Below are 16,232 nucleotides of genomic sequence, written 5' to 3'. Positions count from 1 at the left end.
TAATCTGGGGCTAAATTTTGTGCTGATTACTAGATTCTAGATAAGCAACAAGACATTTTGGTGGTTTTGGAAAAGGTATGGAAGGAAAACTTAAAATTGAAAACATTCTCTTCATGGCCATTGACATTCTTACCCAGAAATTACAGTGAGACTAGTATCCCCACAGCATAACTTAAGTCAGGGGGTGTTTATTCTGAGCACAACCCTCTTACTTTTAAGAATTATTCTCTAAACATTGAATGCCCATTATGTATCACGCAAGATGATTAGTAATTTCTAATCATGAATGATTAGTAATTCCCTGAAAGAGGAAATATTCCCTAGTGTACTCACTTCTACTCTCTCCATGGTTTAGTCATCAAATGTTTACCAAGCTCTACCATGTGCCAGATGCTCTCAGTGCCAGGCTCCCTGCCCTTAAAGGGCTCAGCCTGGCGACCATGCAAGGCATCTAGCATGGAGCCTGTGGACCACCAGAGCTAGCGGGTGTGTGTGTGTGTGTGACAGGGAAGGGACAGGGAAGCTTTCTGCAGGAGGTAACTGCTAAGCTGAGTGCTGAGGGATACGGGAACTCTCCAAGCTGTAGCAGACAAGGAACGAGCTCGCCACGTTGTGGGAAATGAAATGTTGTGTTGGACACAATTTATTTGAAAGGAGACATTAGGCCAGAAATTTAAATGGGAATTAAGAAGCAGTCTTCCATATCCAGGACATAGTTCTGCGGTAAAGCCAGCATGCCAAGTCTCCATCCCTTCATCAGGATCTGCTCCTCAAGAAGTGGTGAGGCTTGGTGAATGAGGATTCCAGAGAAGCCAGGGCACATCCTCCCAGACACCTTTCTCCTTCCCGGCAGCCTCATGACCAGCTTGGACCATGACTCCTGTGCAGCCCTGGGCAGACATCCCAATATCCCTGGGCCTCAGTCTCCTTCATGGTTAAAATTGGAGCAGTGATGCTCCCCAGTTAGGAGCTGTTTCTCTGAGTTCTTGTCCCAGCTCTTATAAAATGCAGGCACCTAAATGAGTTCATGCTGGTCTCAGCATTGTGTATAGGTAACAGGAAGTGTTTGCCCATGGTGAGGGCGTGTGTAGACAGAATGGGGTTGGGCCCTTCCTTACAGAGGGACCTGCACATGGGGTGGGAGGGAGAGTAAGCAGTGCCTGGCGTAGAGCTTTGCTTCTGGCCCCGCCAGTCCCCATTTACTCTGATTTAAAAGACAAAACAGAAGCTATAGTTTCTGGAATGATCCTGGGTCACAGACTCTTCAGAAATGGAAGGTACCTCACCACTCATCACTCCCACCCTTGATTTAGTCCAGTCAATTTCTGTTCTTTTCCATTAGCTCCAATGACTTAGATGGGAACAAAGCAGTAGTTTAAATAAATATCACATCTGGCAAAGCCATGAAGCATTTTCCGCCTAGTTGTTGGTTCTCACTCAATCACTTGTGAAGCGTGTAAGTCGCGCAAGCCTCACTGCTGGAGGTGGTGATGGCAGTGAAAGGTGGTTTAGAAGAAATGTGTCCACCCAGTCTTCTCCTTTAGAGAAAGTGTATTGCTCAGGGTTCTCCAGAGACACAGAACCAGTTGGATGTGTGTATACATGTAGATGTAGAAAGAGAGAGATTTATTTTAGGGAATTGGCTCACGTGATAGTGGGGCTGGCAAGACTGCAGTGTGAAGGGCAGGCCAGCAGGCTGGAGATCCAGGGAAGAGCTGAGGTTGCAGCTTGAGTCCAAAGGCAGCCTGAAGGCAGAATTTCTCTTCCAGGGCCCTCCATCTTTTTCTCTGAAGGCCTTCAACTGACTGGATGAGTCCCACCCATATTATGGAGAGTAAAGTGCTTTACTCAAAGTTCACTGGTTTAAATGTTAATCTCATCTAAAAAATACTCTCACAGTGACTTCTAGACTGCTGTTTGACTAGATATCTGGGCACTGTGGCCACCAGGCTGCACACAGAGTTAACCACCACGGAACAGTCCTGGCATGGTCATTTCAGCGTTCTCGTGGTACATCCAGGCAGTGACCCTGTGCTCCGTCTCACCCTCCTCAGGTAGCTCCAGGCCAGCCTTCTGCCAGAGGAAGCAGGGGCTGAAAGGAGCCCTGGGCCTGGATGGAGGGGCCTGGCTCACTGCCCTCGCTGCCTGCTGGTAGCCATGCAGTTTCTCCTCTCGGACTTCAGGTTCCGTGGGCGTAAAGTGGACATGCCGCTCTACCCGCCTCACAGGAGCGACGTGAGCATTAAATGGAAATACCGTTTGCATTCCGTTAAGTGCAGTCATTGCGCTGTCGGGAGGAGCCAGCATTCCTGACTTGGAGCGGGGCAGAGAGGGTCCCCCATGCTGATGGGTGGGGTGGGGAGGTGGGGACTTCCCTCATGGACCGAGGCAACATGGGGAGGAGCGTCCACCCTCAAGGACGAGCCTGAGCTCTGCCTGCGGGAAATACTCCGAACCCAGAGCTCCTAAATTGAGCTTTTTGCTCTTTTAAAATTACTATATGTTCTTTCCAAAAATTCCAAAATTTCAGGGTAAAAACTTCCCCTCCTTCATCACTCCTTCCCCAAATCCACACCCTTCTCCGAAGGAGGCAACTGTTAACTCCTTGGCATGAATCATTTCACACCCCTTCTCACTGATTTCTTTTGTCACTACAAAAAATGGGGTTTGTCTATGGTTTTGTGATTTTTAAAATTCACTTAGCAATATACCATATGTGCTTTTTCGTGTCTATATCTGACTTTTTGTATACTGGATTTTTTTTTTCCCTATTCACTAAATTAGAGAAAAAAGGTAAAGAAGAATAAAAGGTAAATAAAGAGGCTTCTTACAAATTAAAAGATGAACCTCACTGTAGACCTAGGACATCAGCTTTCTGAGAGAGCGCCCACAGTGTTCTCTGCGGAGGGCCCTGGCCAGGCAGTGCTACCGCAAGGGCTGCCTTTGCCCCCAGACCCACTGACGCCTTCCCTCCCTGGAGTTCTGCCTTGCCTTCTGCCCCTGTAGCCGTGTGTGCCTCTGAGGCTGAGCCACAGGTTGGCCCTCCGCCACTCCATAAGCAAAGAAATAGCGGCGTCGAATTTCAGAGAGAATGGTAATGAGTGGGCACACTTAGGTTATTGTTTCTTTAACAAAACCTTCCAGGCAGGCAAGCATGGAGTTTGGGGGAATTGTGCTAGTGTGTGCTTTGGGGACACCTCACTTTCAAGGTCTGGTACTGAAAAGACCAGAAACTCTCTTATCTTTATCTCTAGCTAGCAGTTTCCTCCCCAGTTGTTATTAGGGGAGAAATCAGTCACCAAGGCCTCAGCTGGATCCCTGAAAAAAGCCCTTGCAGTATTCCACATTGCAAAAGCCCAGGACATTGCTGGGAAGATCCGAGGCTCCGAGTCCCCACGGCTGGTGGAGGTGACTCATCTTCCTGACCCCAGCAGAGGAGAGCGGCGCGTTTGGTGCGCACTGTGCGCCTGTCAGCACTCAGCATCCGGTTGGCCAGGAAAACGCTGCCCCTTCCCGGGAAAGCCTTTGTCTGCAGTTGGAACACAAGCACCAGTGGACAGAGGCCACGGAGTCACGGAAGAAAACCAGGTTGAATCCAGGGGCTCCGTGTTTGTAGTGGGAAGAGAGATGCCCCCATTTTCCCACCGAATCCTGTCACCAAAACAAGTAGGCAACTTGGCCTACTTTTGTTCTTGAGGGTTTCCCGGCCCATTATTACAACAAAAAGTGGTAGCAGACATGGTGGATACCAAGGAAGGCATAAAGCAAGAATGGTTTGGAAGAGGTCCAGTGAGTGGTTTCTATCGCCCCCTCCCCATCTGGAGGAGCTCGTTCATCAGAGTCCTCCCCAACCCCACCGTGACTCCTCTCCTCCCCTGGCCTCAGCCATGGATCACTTATTTACTTAGCTAGTAATTTACTCCTTCCCTTGCTCCATAAAAAAGTTGAGACAGCTTATAAAAATACACAGAGTAAAGGATGGACTAAATGACCACGATAAGTAAGGAAGAAGACGAGGAAAACAGCTGGTAGAGCAGCCATACGATGAGCACACGGGAATGTCTGCCAGACGATGCTGTTCAGTTACTACAAGGGGGCTGCAAATCGGGACCTAAGAGTCCTAGAAGCCAAAGAAAAGAGACAGAATAATCAGGCAGAAGGTACATATCGGCAAGTCAGAAAAAGATCTGCCTTTTTAATGTAGAGACCAGGGAGAGGTGAGGAATCACAGTTCACAGTTTGCATGTGGGCAAGGGACCGAGTTAAATGCTCTTCTGACATTTTCTCATTTGATCCTGGCAATCATGTCAGGTGGATACTATTACGACACTCATTTTACAGATAAGGAAACAGAATTTGAGAGTAAGTTAGTAGTTTGCCCAAGACCAGAGTTAGTCAGTTGTAGAAATGAGATTCAAACCTAGGCTATCAGCCTCCATGTCTGGGTGCCAAACTAGGAGGCTAACCTTGCAGGGCAGTGGGGGGCCCTCAGGGCTCTTTCTGCAACAGATGCAACAGGGATTTCTGTAGGACTGTGTCTCCTCATTTCTTTCAATACAATTCCTAAATATAGGCACAGAAGCATAAATGTAGTTAAAATTCAGCGAAAGCAGTTCCTTCAACTAAAACAGCTTGTCCAGGTGCTTAGTTCTTTGAAGATCTAATTTTCTTCTCTGTATAGATGTATAAACATTGCAGATTCTATCAGGAAGTAGATCAACAGGTATTTTCTCAAACCACAGTCATTTTAATGCATCCCAAACCCACTCTAGTATGTTTTATTTATTCCTTCCTTTTATTTATTCCTTCTAGAAGGAACTAGAAGCTGATGTCTTTAGTCTCTCTACTCCCACGCCTACCCCTACACGGGAAATACTCTTATAGTCCTCCAGGACAATGGAACTCACAACGAAGACCTCTATTAACCAATGTCTTGAGGACAACTTCACCTGACATGTTGTTCTTTTCTTCCAACCTATTCTTTGTGAAATGCTTTGGGAATTGGGTATTCCTTCTACTTAAGACCATGTACCATTCAGCAGCATTTCTCAAACTTTCAGCTTCCATAAATCCCTTTATGCTCATGCAGACCACCAATTTTAGGTAAAAATTCATCACAATTTTTAGTAATAAAAACATCATATTCTAAAAAAAACTTTTTTATTATGAAGAAATTCAAACGCCTATGAAAGTAGAATAGTGTAATGAACCTCTGTGTACCCATCACTCAGCTTCAACAGTTACTGGCCGATCCTGTTTCAGCACTCCTCACACCAACTTCCTCTTTCCCATATTATCCTGAAGCAAATCCCAGATAACACATCATTCCATCCATAAATATTTCAGTATGTGTTTTTTTAAAAGATATGAATCCTTTCTTTTAACATGACAAGACCGTTATCACAACTAAAAGTATTCATAAGAATTCCTAAAAATCATCAAACATCAAATTTCTAATTGTTTCAAAAATGTTTTAATTTCTTTTTGTTTGAATCAGGATCCAAATAAGGCTTGCACATTCCTACCAGATAGAACATTATTTTAAATATCACTAATCATTTCATGCATTTGCAAGAGGACATCATTTTCAGTCTCTTCCCAAGGTATCTATCCTCTTTGTTCTGGTTTCTTTACTCTGTACTCCAGCAGTTTCTTTCCTTACCTTTTGTTTTTGCTAAGTTAAGCATTCCCAACTCGCAGTTATAGGTCGCTGGAAACAGCATCAAGTATCTGGTATTGCTTTATGATGGCCATGGATTCAGAAGTGAGACATTTCTCATTGAAAATACTTTTAGCCCAATTACAAAACACATTCAAAATCCAGATGGATGCGTGCTTTAACTTGGGAGATGGGGACAAAATGGGTCCTTCTCATCCACACAGACTGCCCTCAGCTCTCGAAAGCATTTGTCCAACATTACAGGTAGTTAGTTCTAAACTGTTCCCAATAGTAGATTGCTTTCTTCCTATTAAAGACAAGTATCAGATATTGGGAAAGAGCCAAACTCCACTCAGAGCAGATTGGACCTCAGTTTGGTCTTAAGAAAACAATCTGGTTTTTCAAATGTTTTCCCTTTTAAAGGACCAAGTTCATCCTTTGGATACTACAGGTCAGCGCCAGAAATGACAAGGTATTTCAGACAAGTCACCAGTGGATGTGCCGTGATGGGCAAAGTCAAGTTCATCCAAAGTTGTGGAAAGGCCCTCTGACAGCAGAGGGGAAAGCAGAGGGGTGGGCGTCAGACTGTTGGAAAGAGCACCTAAGAGGACACTGAAAACATCCAGACAGGAAGTGAGGTCAGGCAGGAACAGAGCTGAAAGAAGAGAAAGTATCAGTGTGAGAAAAAGGGGGCTTGGGTCGGATTGAACATGAGGGATGAATATGGAGCAGGGAGGAATCTTCAGTGACATTTGTGTTTCTGACTCCAGTGCTGGGGAGCTGTGTAAAAAAGAATCCTAAATAGACACACACACAGGCCTGCACACACACACACACACACACACACACACACACACACACACACACACACACACACAGAAGAACTCCCTTCCAAACTGCCCATGAGCCTGGGTGTACAGAGCCAGCTGACCTGTGAATTAGAAAACATACCCCCCTGGGCTTCCCTGGTGGCACAGTGGTTGAGAGTCCGCCTGCCGATGCAGGGGACACGGGTTCATGCCCCAGTCCGGGAAGATCCCACATGCCGCGGAGAGGCTGAGCCCGTGAGTCACGGCTGCTGAGCCTGCGCGTCCGGAGCCTGTGCTCTGCAACAGGTGAGGCCACAACAGTGAGAGCCCCACGTACCGCAAAAAAAAAAGAAAAGAAAACATACCCCATACCCCACGGGAAATATTCTCTTTGTAGTTGCAACAAGGGTCTCAACACTGGCTGCACATCACCATCATCTGGGGAGTTTAAGAAACACTATGCCCGGCAGCACACCCCCACCCCCTCCCAGCTCAGGCCAGTTGAGTCCAAATCCCTGTGTATTTTGACACCTCCCTCTACACCCCTCTGTCTCCCTGCAGAGGTGATGCTGACGTACAGCGGGGCTGAGAACCACTGGACCAGGCATGCACAGCGAGGGCTGTTTCAGCACCAAATTACCTTCCTGTTCAGAACCTGTGGGAGGACTCCTTGGAGCTGCTCACAGCTCGAAGCTTAGCTTGGCTCAGCCTGGATCCCTGTTGCTTGGGGTGAGAGAAGTGACCTGACCTTCAGAACTCAGCTCTCTGGCCAAAATAAGGGCTGGCAAGGAAGGCCTGGCAGGGGAAAAGGAAAGAAGGGAGCCAGGTGTCCAGCACACGTGCTTCCCCTCTGCCTGCGGAAGGCAGTGGTCTCAACCTCCTGTGCGTCACAGGCACGCCGGGATACTTGTCAAATGCAGATGCCCGGGCCCCACTCCTTGCATTGATTAGAAGGTGTAGGGTGTGGCCCAGTAATCTGCATTTTAACAGGTCCCAGGTGACTCTGACGGAGGGCTCTGGTGCACACCCACCCCCCTCAAACCCTGAAAGGCCTGCAGGGGTCCGTGGGAACCCCCGGTGGCCGTGTGCCAGGCAGGGATCCTTTGTCCTCCTGGCCCTGGCCCAGGGGAGTCTGAAATCAGGACTGAGGTAGCGGCCAGCAAGCAGTGTTAGAAATGATTAGAATTTCCATTTCTAGAAATGGTTAGGATCGTGGGGCATGGTCCAAACGGGGGGTCTTCACGGAAGAGAAGTGCACCTGCCCCACGTGTTCTTTGTGTCACAGAAGGTGGAAGCAAGGCAAGAAGGGCCCTTGACTTACTCGCCCCATGGGGGTTCCCTAGGCTGAGTGCAGGCAGGGGACGCAGGAGCGAGAACCCAGGAAGCAGCCTCTGGTCCTGCAGAGAACTTCCGTGTCAGCAGTGGGTTTCCAAGTACGGTTTCTGGGGCCAGCAACATCAGAATCATTTGTTAGAAATGCAGATTCTCAGGCCCCACCCCCAATCTCTGGATCAGACCCTAGGGGGATGGGCCCCTGTCTGTGTTACAGCGGCGCCTCAGGTGGTTCTGTTAGCGCTGAGGCTTGAGGACCCCTTGCCGCAGGCTCCAGTGCTTCAGTGCTCACGGGCTTAGAGAAGGTCCTCGCTCTCCTGGCCATCACCTCAGTCCCTTTCCGTGGGGGAGGGAGAAGCCACACCACACACCTCCCACTCTCCCCACCAGCTGGGAAGGGGCTGAATGACACAGGGGCTGCTGCGCCCACCTGGAGGAAAGGAAAAGCCAAGTTCCCGGCAGCTGCCACCCGTCCAGCAGGCTGGCCCCCAGCTGACTCTCGGCTTTGTTTTTCCTTTCTCTGTGCCTAGAGGGGTGCAGGAGGGGCTTTCCCTCAGAAAGCAAAGGCACCTGGGGGCCTAAGCCACCCAAAGCACAGGCAGCTCTGGCCCAGAAGCCCCAGGGTCTGGTTCCACTGTCGCCCCCCAGAGACCTGTGGGAATGGGGCTCAGGGAAGCTTGGAGTACATCTCCTTCTCCTGGCCCATGAGCGCCTCCTCTTCTCGGAGGATGGGAGGCAGGCCCTGTTCTGGAGCAGACAGCATCCTGTACCAGGACAGACATCCTGCTTGGGAGGGGTGATGATAGTCATACCCCACACCCCCAGAAAGGGGCCGGGGCTGCTGGTTTAGTCAGCTCAGGCTGCTGTAAATGCCATAGACCACTCAGTGGCTTAACTAACAGATGCATCTCTCTCGGTTCTGGAGGCCGGGAAGGGAAGCTGATCCAGAGGCCAAGGCCTAGAACGAGGACTGACCCAGTGTGACAGGGTGAGTCCCTCAGTTCTCTCTTCTCCAGCCCCAATTCTGGACCTCTTCCAAGCATTTCGATCGGGGACAAATTTGAACACGCTCAGAGAGGGAGTCCCCGGGATCAGGAATAACTCAGCCTCATTGTCAGGACTCACTGTCGAGTCTTTAAACATGTTACAAGAGTCCACAGCTTTGAAGCAAAAGTTCGAGGACTTACTTGGGTTAAATTAAAAGCACAATTTTATATTTTCTTGTCAAACAACTTTACTTGGGGCAACAACTGAAGTATAATTTAATTCAACAGGAAATATCACACTTGGAGGGAAAACAAAAAAACCTCCTTAAATTAAAGCCAAACATTCTTTCCAAGGCCCAACACTGACATTTCCAGATTGACAGAATGAGTTTGTTTCCATAAAACAAAATCTTGAGTCCAAAGTCTGCCTTTGAAACAGTTTTCCACTTCATGCTCCGTTTCTCCGGGCTCAGGGAACGATGCTCGTGGCCTTCCTCAGGGCCAGATAGCCCGTGACCACGTCGGACGGCAGCCGCCGAATGTAGGAAAACTCCTCGATGGTGCTGAAGCGCAGCTTGCTCTGGGGGTCAGTGTAGCTGGCCTGGGTGAGACACAGGCACAGAGAAGGGCAGAAAGTTGTTGTCGGAGTTGAGATTTCAGATCAAGATAAAGATTATTTTTCTGTTTTACTGAAACTGAAAAATGTCTTCACCATGTCTGACTCTGTCACCAAGAACACTAAATCGCTCAGTTTGGCAAAGACACATTAGTCTTCCCAGACTTGAGAAAGGCTTCAGGGTATGGACAGGAGGAAGGGTGAATAAGCACATCAGACACCGGGCCCCTTGTGGTTGGTGCCTCAGGGCTACCAGCAACAGGTCCAAACTGGATTCACGCCGATCATCCCTCCCCGATCCCTGCCTTCAAACTCCACCTGCTTCAAGCAAATGCTCCCGATCTGTCACCCAAGGCCGGGGGGCGGGGGGCACCCCATCCCCACACCACCTACTCCCAGTGCGCTGCTCTCCTGCTTCCCCTCACCGCCCCCAGGTCACTTCCATGGCTCCCTGGGCTACCCTGCAGTGCCGGACTGGCCACCCACCCTCCTCCACTGGAAAGGGCTGCCATCCGACACCTGCAGCCAGGGGCATCTTTACAACCTGTAGCTCCGATCATGTCTTTCCTCATGAAACCTCTCAAGGGCCCAAGTCCGCAGCACAGCTCCTCAGGCCCTGCCTGGGCCCCTCCTTCCAGCCCCTGCCTCAGCCACGTGTCCCCACCGTCTGGTTCCAACCACCCCGGCTCTAAGCGCCTCCCTCCCGTCCTTTCCATTTGCCCTTTCCTTGCCCAGTGACCACCTGCTTATCCCGAAGTCGCATCATCGGGGAAGCTTTATCTGCCCCACAGGCAGTCAGGACCCTATCCTCACGTTCACCTCAGCACCCCTGTCTCCGGTGGAATGCTTACCTCTGTTGCTCTTACGTTTATCATCTGTGTGACTCTGCCTGAAGCCTAGGCTGTAAGTCTCCACGAGGCAAGAACCCTGTGGCTTGCTTATCACTGGATCCTGGCTGTACTGTCTCCTAGTGCGATGCAGAGCGCACAGTGGGCCTTCGGCTACCGTGAACGAGGGATGAGTGAATGAACAAACAAATGAATGATGGGGAGAGTCACAGAAAAGAGAACTTGTTTCCCACTGATATATCAAAATTCTCTTTTGGTCTGTTCTCCCCAGGTGCAGAGTGGAGAAAATATTCACTTACTGTCTACCTCAAGGCACATGGCTCCTACAGATTTTGAAACAGAAAACATGAGGGTGAGTCATTTGGAGCTCCTTTACAAAATTATAAAAGATGCCATTAACGTTTAGACAGGTAACAGCCAATTACTCAGGTGTGGATTGTCTGCGCCAGTGCCGGTCGTCTCTGCATGGACCCAGACGCGCTGGGATCTAAGGAGGGAGGGAGGCTTGGTGAAGAAGCAACAAGCTGAAGGGAACTTAGTCATGGGTTTCTCACGCTCTCAAAAGTCTTCAGTTCCATCACTGGGGATCTCCCTAAGGTATCTGAGGTCTGTGTGTCAGGAAAATGAGATTATTCCTAAAAAGCTAAGATTAATTAAAGTTCTATATAAAACAAAACTTTGATCCTTTGGCTTAATCTAGATATTGCCTTTCTGTACCACATTTCCTTTCGTGCCACTCATATAAAGGAAGGCTTAACTGGAAAGACAGCAGCAGGTCCCTTCTGAGGGCTCCTGGCCATGAGGCAGTTAGATGTACTAACTGGCAGGGGAGCTGCCCTGCAGTTCCGAGCAGGGGTGCAGGCATGTGCATCTGGCTTTGATTATCTGGCCTCCATGGATGAACCAGCCCTGGCCCGGTTCCATCTCTGTGGCTGCCTCACTCCCACCACCAAACTGTGCCAAGCCCGCCCGCCCAGGTTCAGGCCTCACTGCCAAGAAGGCTGCTGAACAAATAATGCGGAATACAGAGAACTGTTGCACCAACAAAGAGGTCAAACAAAAACTTGCACGGACCAGACCTGACCTAGTATTCTGAACAGAGGGAAGGAGGCTGGATGACACCTCAGAGATGAACAAGTAAAGAACTGGAGTCCTGCGGTCTGCCCTCCTCTGCGCTCCGTCCCTCCAGCCTGAATGAAGCAAAGGGCCCCTGCCCAGAGGGCAGGCAGCACACGGCTTTTCACGCCTCCTTTGTTACAGGGGGACAGGCAGTATATGCTGCTCCCCCATCGCACCCAGAGCCTTGTAACAAGGGCTAAACACAGGTGTGACCCTGCATCCCTTCCGGCCAGGCCCCAACACAGGGGAAATGGCCACTGGCTGGAACAGATGGGTCAGTGTAAACATGAGCCTGGCTTTATTTTATTTTTTATTTTTTTGCGGTACGCAGGCCTCTCACTGTTGTGGCCTCTCCCACTGCGGAGCACAGGCTCCGGACGCGCAGGCTCAGCGGCCATGGCTCACGGGCCCAGCCGCTCCGCGGCATGTGGGATCCTCCCGGACCGGGGCACGAACCCGTGTCCCCTGCATCGGCAGGCGGACTCTCAACCACTGCGCTACCAGGGAAGCCCCCGGCTTTACTTTTTAATTACGTAAGTTTAATTTATACAAGTAACAGGTGAACATATTCTTCTCTAAAAAAAGAAAACACTGCAAATAAGACTAAAGTCTCCTTTTACTACCATCTACCATCCAGAAGTCCTTTGTCTTCCCCGGAGGAAAGCGCTGCTAGGTGGGCACCCTTCCAGACCTTGTTTATAAATATACCCTCACACACACATACAAACACACCAGAGAAGTGCCCAGTATTTTTTGTGACTGTGTACTGAGTTTTACTGAAGAGGTACCATGCTACTTATCCTGCTTTGCACCACATCTTGGAAGTTTACGCATGTTGTTACCTGTACATCAAACTCACAGAATAGTATGAACCCCCCAGCCCTACCCCACTGGTTGAACTTTATGTTGTTTCCAATATTTTGCTAACACATTTTCTCATAAGCATTTCTGCATGAAGCTCCTTGTACACAATATTTCTCTAGGGAGCTGGCTGGAAGGCAAATTGCTAGGTCGTAGGCCTCTACCTTTTTGTCTCGATAGGTCGTGCCAATCGTTTTCCCGAGAATGTGTACCAACGTGGCTCCCACCTCAAGAGAGCCATGTAGGAGGATGTCCATTGTCTATGTTGGTGACAAGGTATATAACCAAATGTCTTCATTTCTTTCCTACCTGATGAGTCTTTTTCCTAATTATCATTGAACATCTGCTCATTGGTCATCTGTATTTCCTCCTTGTAATTGTCTATTCATATTCTTGTAGCCGATTCTTCTATGGGATTGTCTTTCAATGATTTGGTAGAGTTCTTTGTCTATTCAGAATGTCTTAATTCTTACACACAGTGGGGCAAGAGGTTAGTTATGTATAACATGACAAGTCCTTTGCCGATGGCATAAATGGGCCTGGAACAATGCTTCTCAAGATGATTTCCATGCCTCCTAATGTGTGAAAACCACTCCACTAGCGGATGAGCTGCCTGATAGTGGTGAGGATAAAGCTACATTCTAAGGGGCCACCCTCCAAGTCTGGCCATAAACCATGGCTTCTACAAGCTCAGCACAAAATGGTACAGGGAGAAATTTCCACTCTGGGCCATAACAGAATGACTTGTGCCAGATGAGCCCTCCTTCCATAAACAACTATTAAAATGGGTCAAATATATGAGGCAACTATCTTCAGGCAGTAGACAAGAGATAGCATAAGACTACAATATTTTTCTCTAATGGAAGCCCCCTCAGGGGACCTTTCGAAAAAGATACATGCCCATGAATGGACGCAAAAAGAACCCAACACACAACACAGACACACACAGACACACAGACACACACACACACACACAGACGTCACTTTATAGTGCTTCTACTCTCCCTATTTTTTAGGATCATTATATTTAAGGTCTATGTTAACAAGTCTGTAGTACTCTGAAGAGTGTGTGCTCTCTGGAGGAAAAGCTAAAACATATGACTAACTCAGAGAGGAAAACTAACATTACTTTCAAAAATATAATAAAAAATCTTTCCCAATATCATTAATTTAGTGTGTTACAGAAGTTGGAGTCACACATTTTCATAAAAAGGTAAAGCATTTAAGTGATGTATATGAGCTTCAAAAAGTGAGGTGTCTCATTATTTCTACAGTTATGAAAAGAAGCCCATCTTCCAAATTTAATAATAATGAAAAAGGATGAAGAAAGCGAGTGGAAAATTCCACACTTCATCCACGTTCTGCAAACAAGGAAACGAGGTTCTCTGGGGTCGCTGAGGTTCCGGGACTTACCCAAGTCCCACTTGTCCAACTGCACTGCTGGTTTTCAAACTGTTTTCCCTAGAAGCACCGTAGGGGTCCTTGGGGTGGGGAGTGGGGGAAAGGGCAGAGGACCAGATCCACACGGGGTCACAGTGGGCAGGTGGGCTCCAGGGGATTCTGTAAAAGATTTCATTTCGAAAAGGGATTCTGATGCTTAAAAATAAATTTGAAAATCACTATCTTTACCATAGTGCCTCTTTAAAGAAGTTTAATTTTTTTTTCTTTAAAGTATTGGGTTGGCCAAAAAATTTGTTCAGGTTTGTCCATAAGATCTTACGGAAAAACCCAAACGAACTTTTTGGCCAACCCAATACAATCATCTCTAAATTGCAGGATTTTTTTTTTAAACTTCAGCAATAAAAATGGGAAATTGTTGTTTCTTTCATGTTCTCTCATATAGTTAACAAGCAGAGGAAGGGAAACTAACACTCAGGTCTCCTGCTTTCGGGAGCAACCCTCGCTCCAGGCTGCCCACATGGATGCCCCAGGTTGCAGCCACTCTTAAATAACTGAGTGGATGCTTCCGCACAAACCCATTACCTGTTCAGAGTACACGGGCTCCGGCAGGACCAGTGTCAATATCCAACACTTTCTAAATAGACAGTACCGTGAAATCTCCTTTTCAGTTCGATGTTGTAAGACACAGAGATGTAATTATACTCACAAGAAGTCCTGAAACATCAGAATACTTCTTCGCTGGTTTAAAGGACGGAGGAGCATCAATACTGAAGTCTGGGGGAAAGAAAAAAAGAAAAGAACTAAACTGGCTTTAAAACGTTCAGACCCTTTCCCTTTTTTTTTTTTTTTCCCCTAAAATACTGCTTGATAATGTTCCTGAACTTTTTACTTTGCGATTCAGTACTCAGAGAATTCTCTGGGGAAATAATGCAGGATGTCGTAGACCAAGTGCAGGCTCCAGATCCAGCTCTGCCCTGTCCCCAGGGACCCTCCACTCCAGCAGAACCACGGGAAAGCTCATCTGCCCACAAGCTACTTTCACTGTCTCCAGTTACATGGCCTGATGTGATGAGATGCCAAACAACCCACTAATTGGATCTGAGCATCCAGACACCGGAATGTCCACACCCAGGCAACTGACTAGTTCACCTGTCACCCGTCTGAGTCACCCCCATGAAAGACGTGCAGTAGGGCAAGAGATGGAAGGAAGTTCGAACCTGTACTTTCCACGGAAGCTGAGCAGAACACGTAACACAGATTTGGAAATACTGCAGCGTACTACTGCTGCAGACTGAAATGTTACCAGTGACACTAAAAACCACACATCCATGACAACGCAAACACACAGGTTCAACACAGAATATAGCTATGAGGAAATATACACATAATCTCCCTATGTGGATGCCACCGTAAAATTCCCAAGCTAAAAATTGTTTCTACATGAATGCAAACACAATAATGTGGGTTTGTTATAAGAAAGTTCCTAGTCTGACATTATAAACACATCGGAGGTTCTAGTCAGCTCACAGTTAGGATCATTCAGTTGCCATGGCAGTGCCCTTTCAGAAGCCAGAATCTGTTTCAGGTTCTTCCAGGTTCTATTCTTCTTGCCAGCCGCTGCGCCACCATGGCCGGAGTGCTCGAGGCGAAAACACGGATTGGAAGAAACAGAAATCAGGAGAGATGATCACTTCAGTACCTGACATTTATGCATATTCATAACTGTAGTAAACCCCTCATTCAATCAGCAGTCAGTGTACCCTAAGACTTTTTTAAAAAGTATTACACCGTACACTTCAATCTTACTTATTAAAAAAACTACAGCTTTTGGACTGTCAAAACATATGAGTTAGTTGGTGATGGAGTAGAAACAAAAGGTTATTTTTTTTTTATATGCACATAGAAAATCACATCCTTTATTGGGTCTAACTTTATGGAATTCACTCATGAATTTCCCACTACTTTAAAATAAATTTACTACAGAGTTAGATTTAAACTCATGACCACATCTCCAAATTCCTTTCTGAGGGCCAGTCTCCACCTTGTAAATTACTGGTGCTCCAGGAAAACCCAAGGAAGCCTCAATCATGGCACAGCAAGCCTTCTGGAAATTTTTTTTTCTTTGTTGTCTTATGACGATGACAAAATAAAATGGAAGGAATACAAAAATCTGTTACAACTGTTAACGCTGTATTTTCAAAGCTAATTAATGAAAAATAAACTTCAATGGTATAATCTGAATCATGTCATTTATCCTACCCCTCAAGCACTCCTCTTTTAGTTAATTATTTCAAGCCTCATCTAAATCTTATGAAGAAGGAAGGTGAGCAGTCATCGTGGAAGTGACCCACTCTCAAGATGGTATCCTTTAATGAGCTCCACAAAGGACACCAAAATCCTTGGGAATTGGCACACTGGGAGGTCAACAGGAAGGGCCTTCTTCTCCTGCCCCTACCGCTCCTACAACAGCCCACGGTGGAGGAGGCGGTGACTTGGGCTGATGGAGACGGGGCACCAGTGCTGCCTGGGCTGCAGGCCCAGCAAGATCAGGGGCCGAGGTATAGTTGTTTGGGTTTTTATTTCTAAAACACCTTAGATGCT

General features: G+C 47.6%; 1 protein-coding gene and 1 long non-coding RNA gene across 2 annotated transcripts in view; one reads left to right on the top strand and one right to left on the bottom strand.

Moving 5' to 3' along the window:
* Window positions 1–6,830: 6,830 nt before the first annotated feature.
* Window positions 6,831–15,866, top strand: LOC116739294. The gene is made up of 2 exons (XR_004345524.1): window positions 6,831–7,197; window positions 10,522–15,866. It is a non-coding gene; the product is annotated as an uncharacterized LOC116739294 (long non-coding RNA).
* INO80C (INO80 complex subunit C) overlaps window positions 9,010–16,232 on the bottom strand; it is a 22,128-nt gene continuing 14,905 nt past the window's right edge. Inside the window, exons 3-5 of the mRNA XM_032603589.1 lie at window positions 15,159–15,270; window positions 14,338–14,405; window positions 9,010–9,387 (exon numbers count right to left, since the gene is read on the bottom strand). Coding sequence (XP_032459480.1) covers window positions 9,256–9,387; window positions 14,338–14,405; window positions 15,159–15,270 — 312 coding nt within the window. The 3' untranslated portion in view covers window positions 9,010–9,255. The remainder of the gene's footprint in view (window positions 9,388–14,337; window positions 14,406–15,158; window positions 15,271–16,232) is intronic.

This window comes from Phocoena sinus, chromosome 14 (genome assembly GCF_008692025.1).
Source record: "Phocoena sinus isolate mPhoSin1 chromosome 14, mPhoSin1.pri, whole genome shotgun sequence".
NCBI lineage: Eukaryota > Metazoa > Chordata > Mammalia > Artiodactyla > Phocoenidae > Phocoena > Phocoena sinus.
This window is presented reverse-complemented; position numbering and strand designations above follow the sequence as displayed.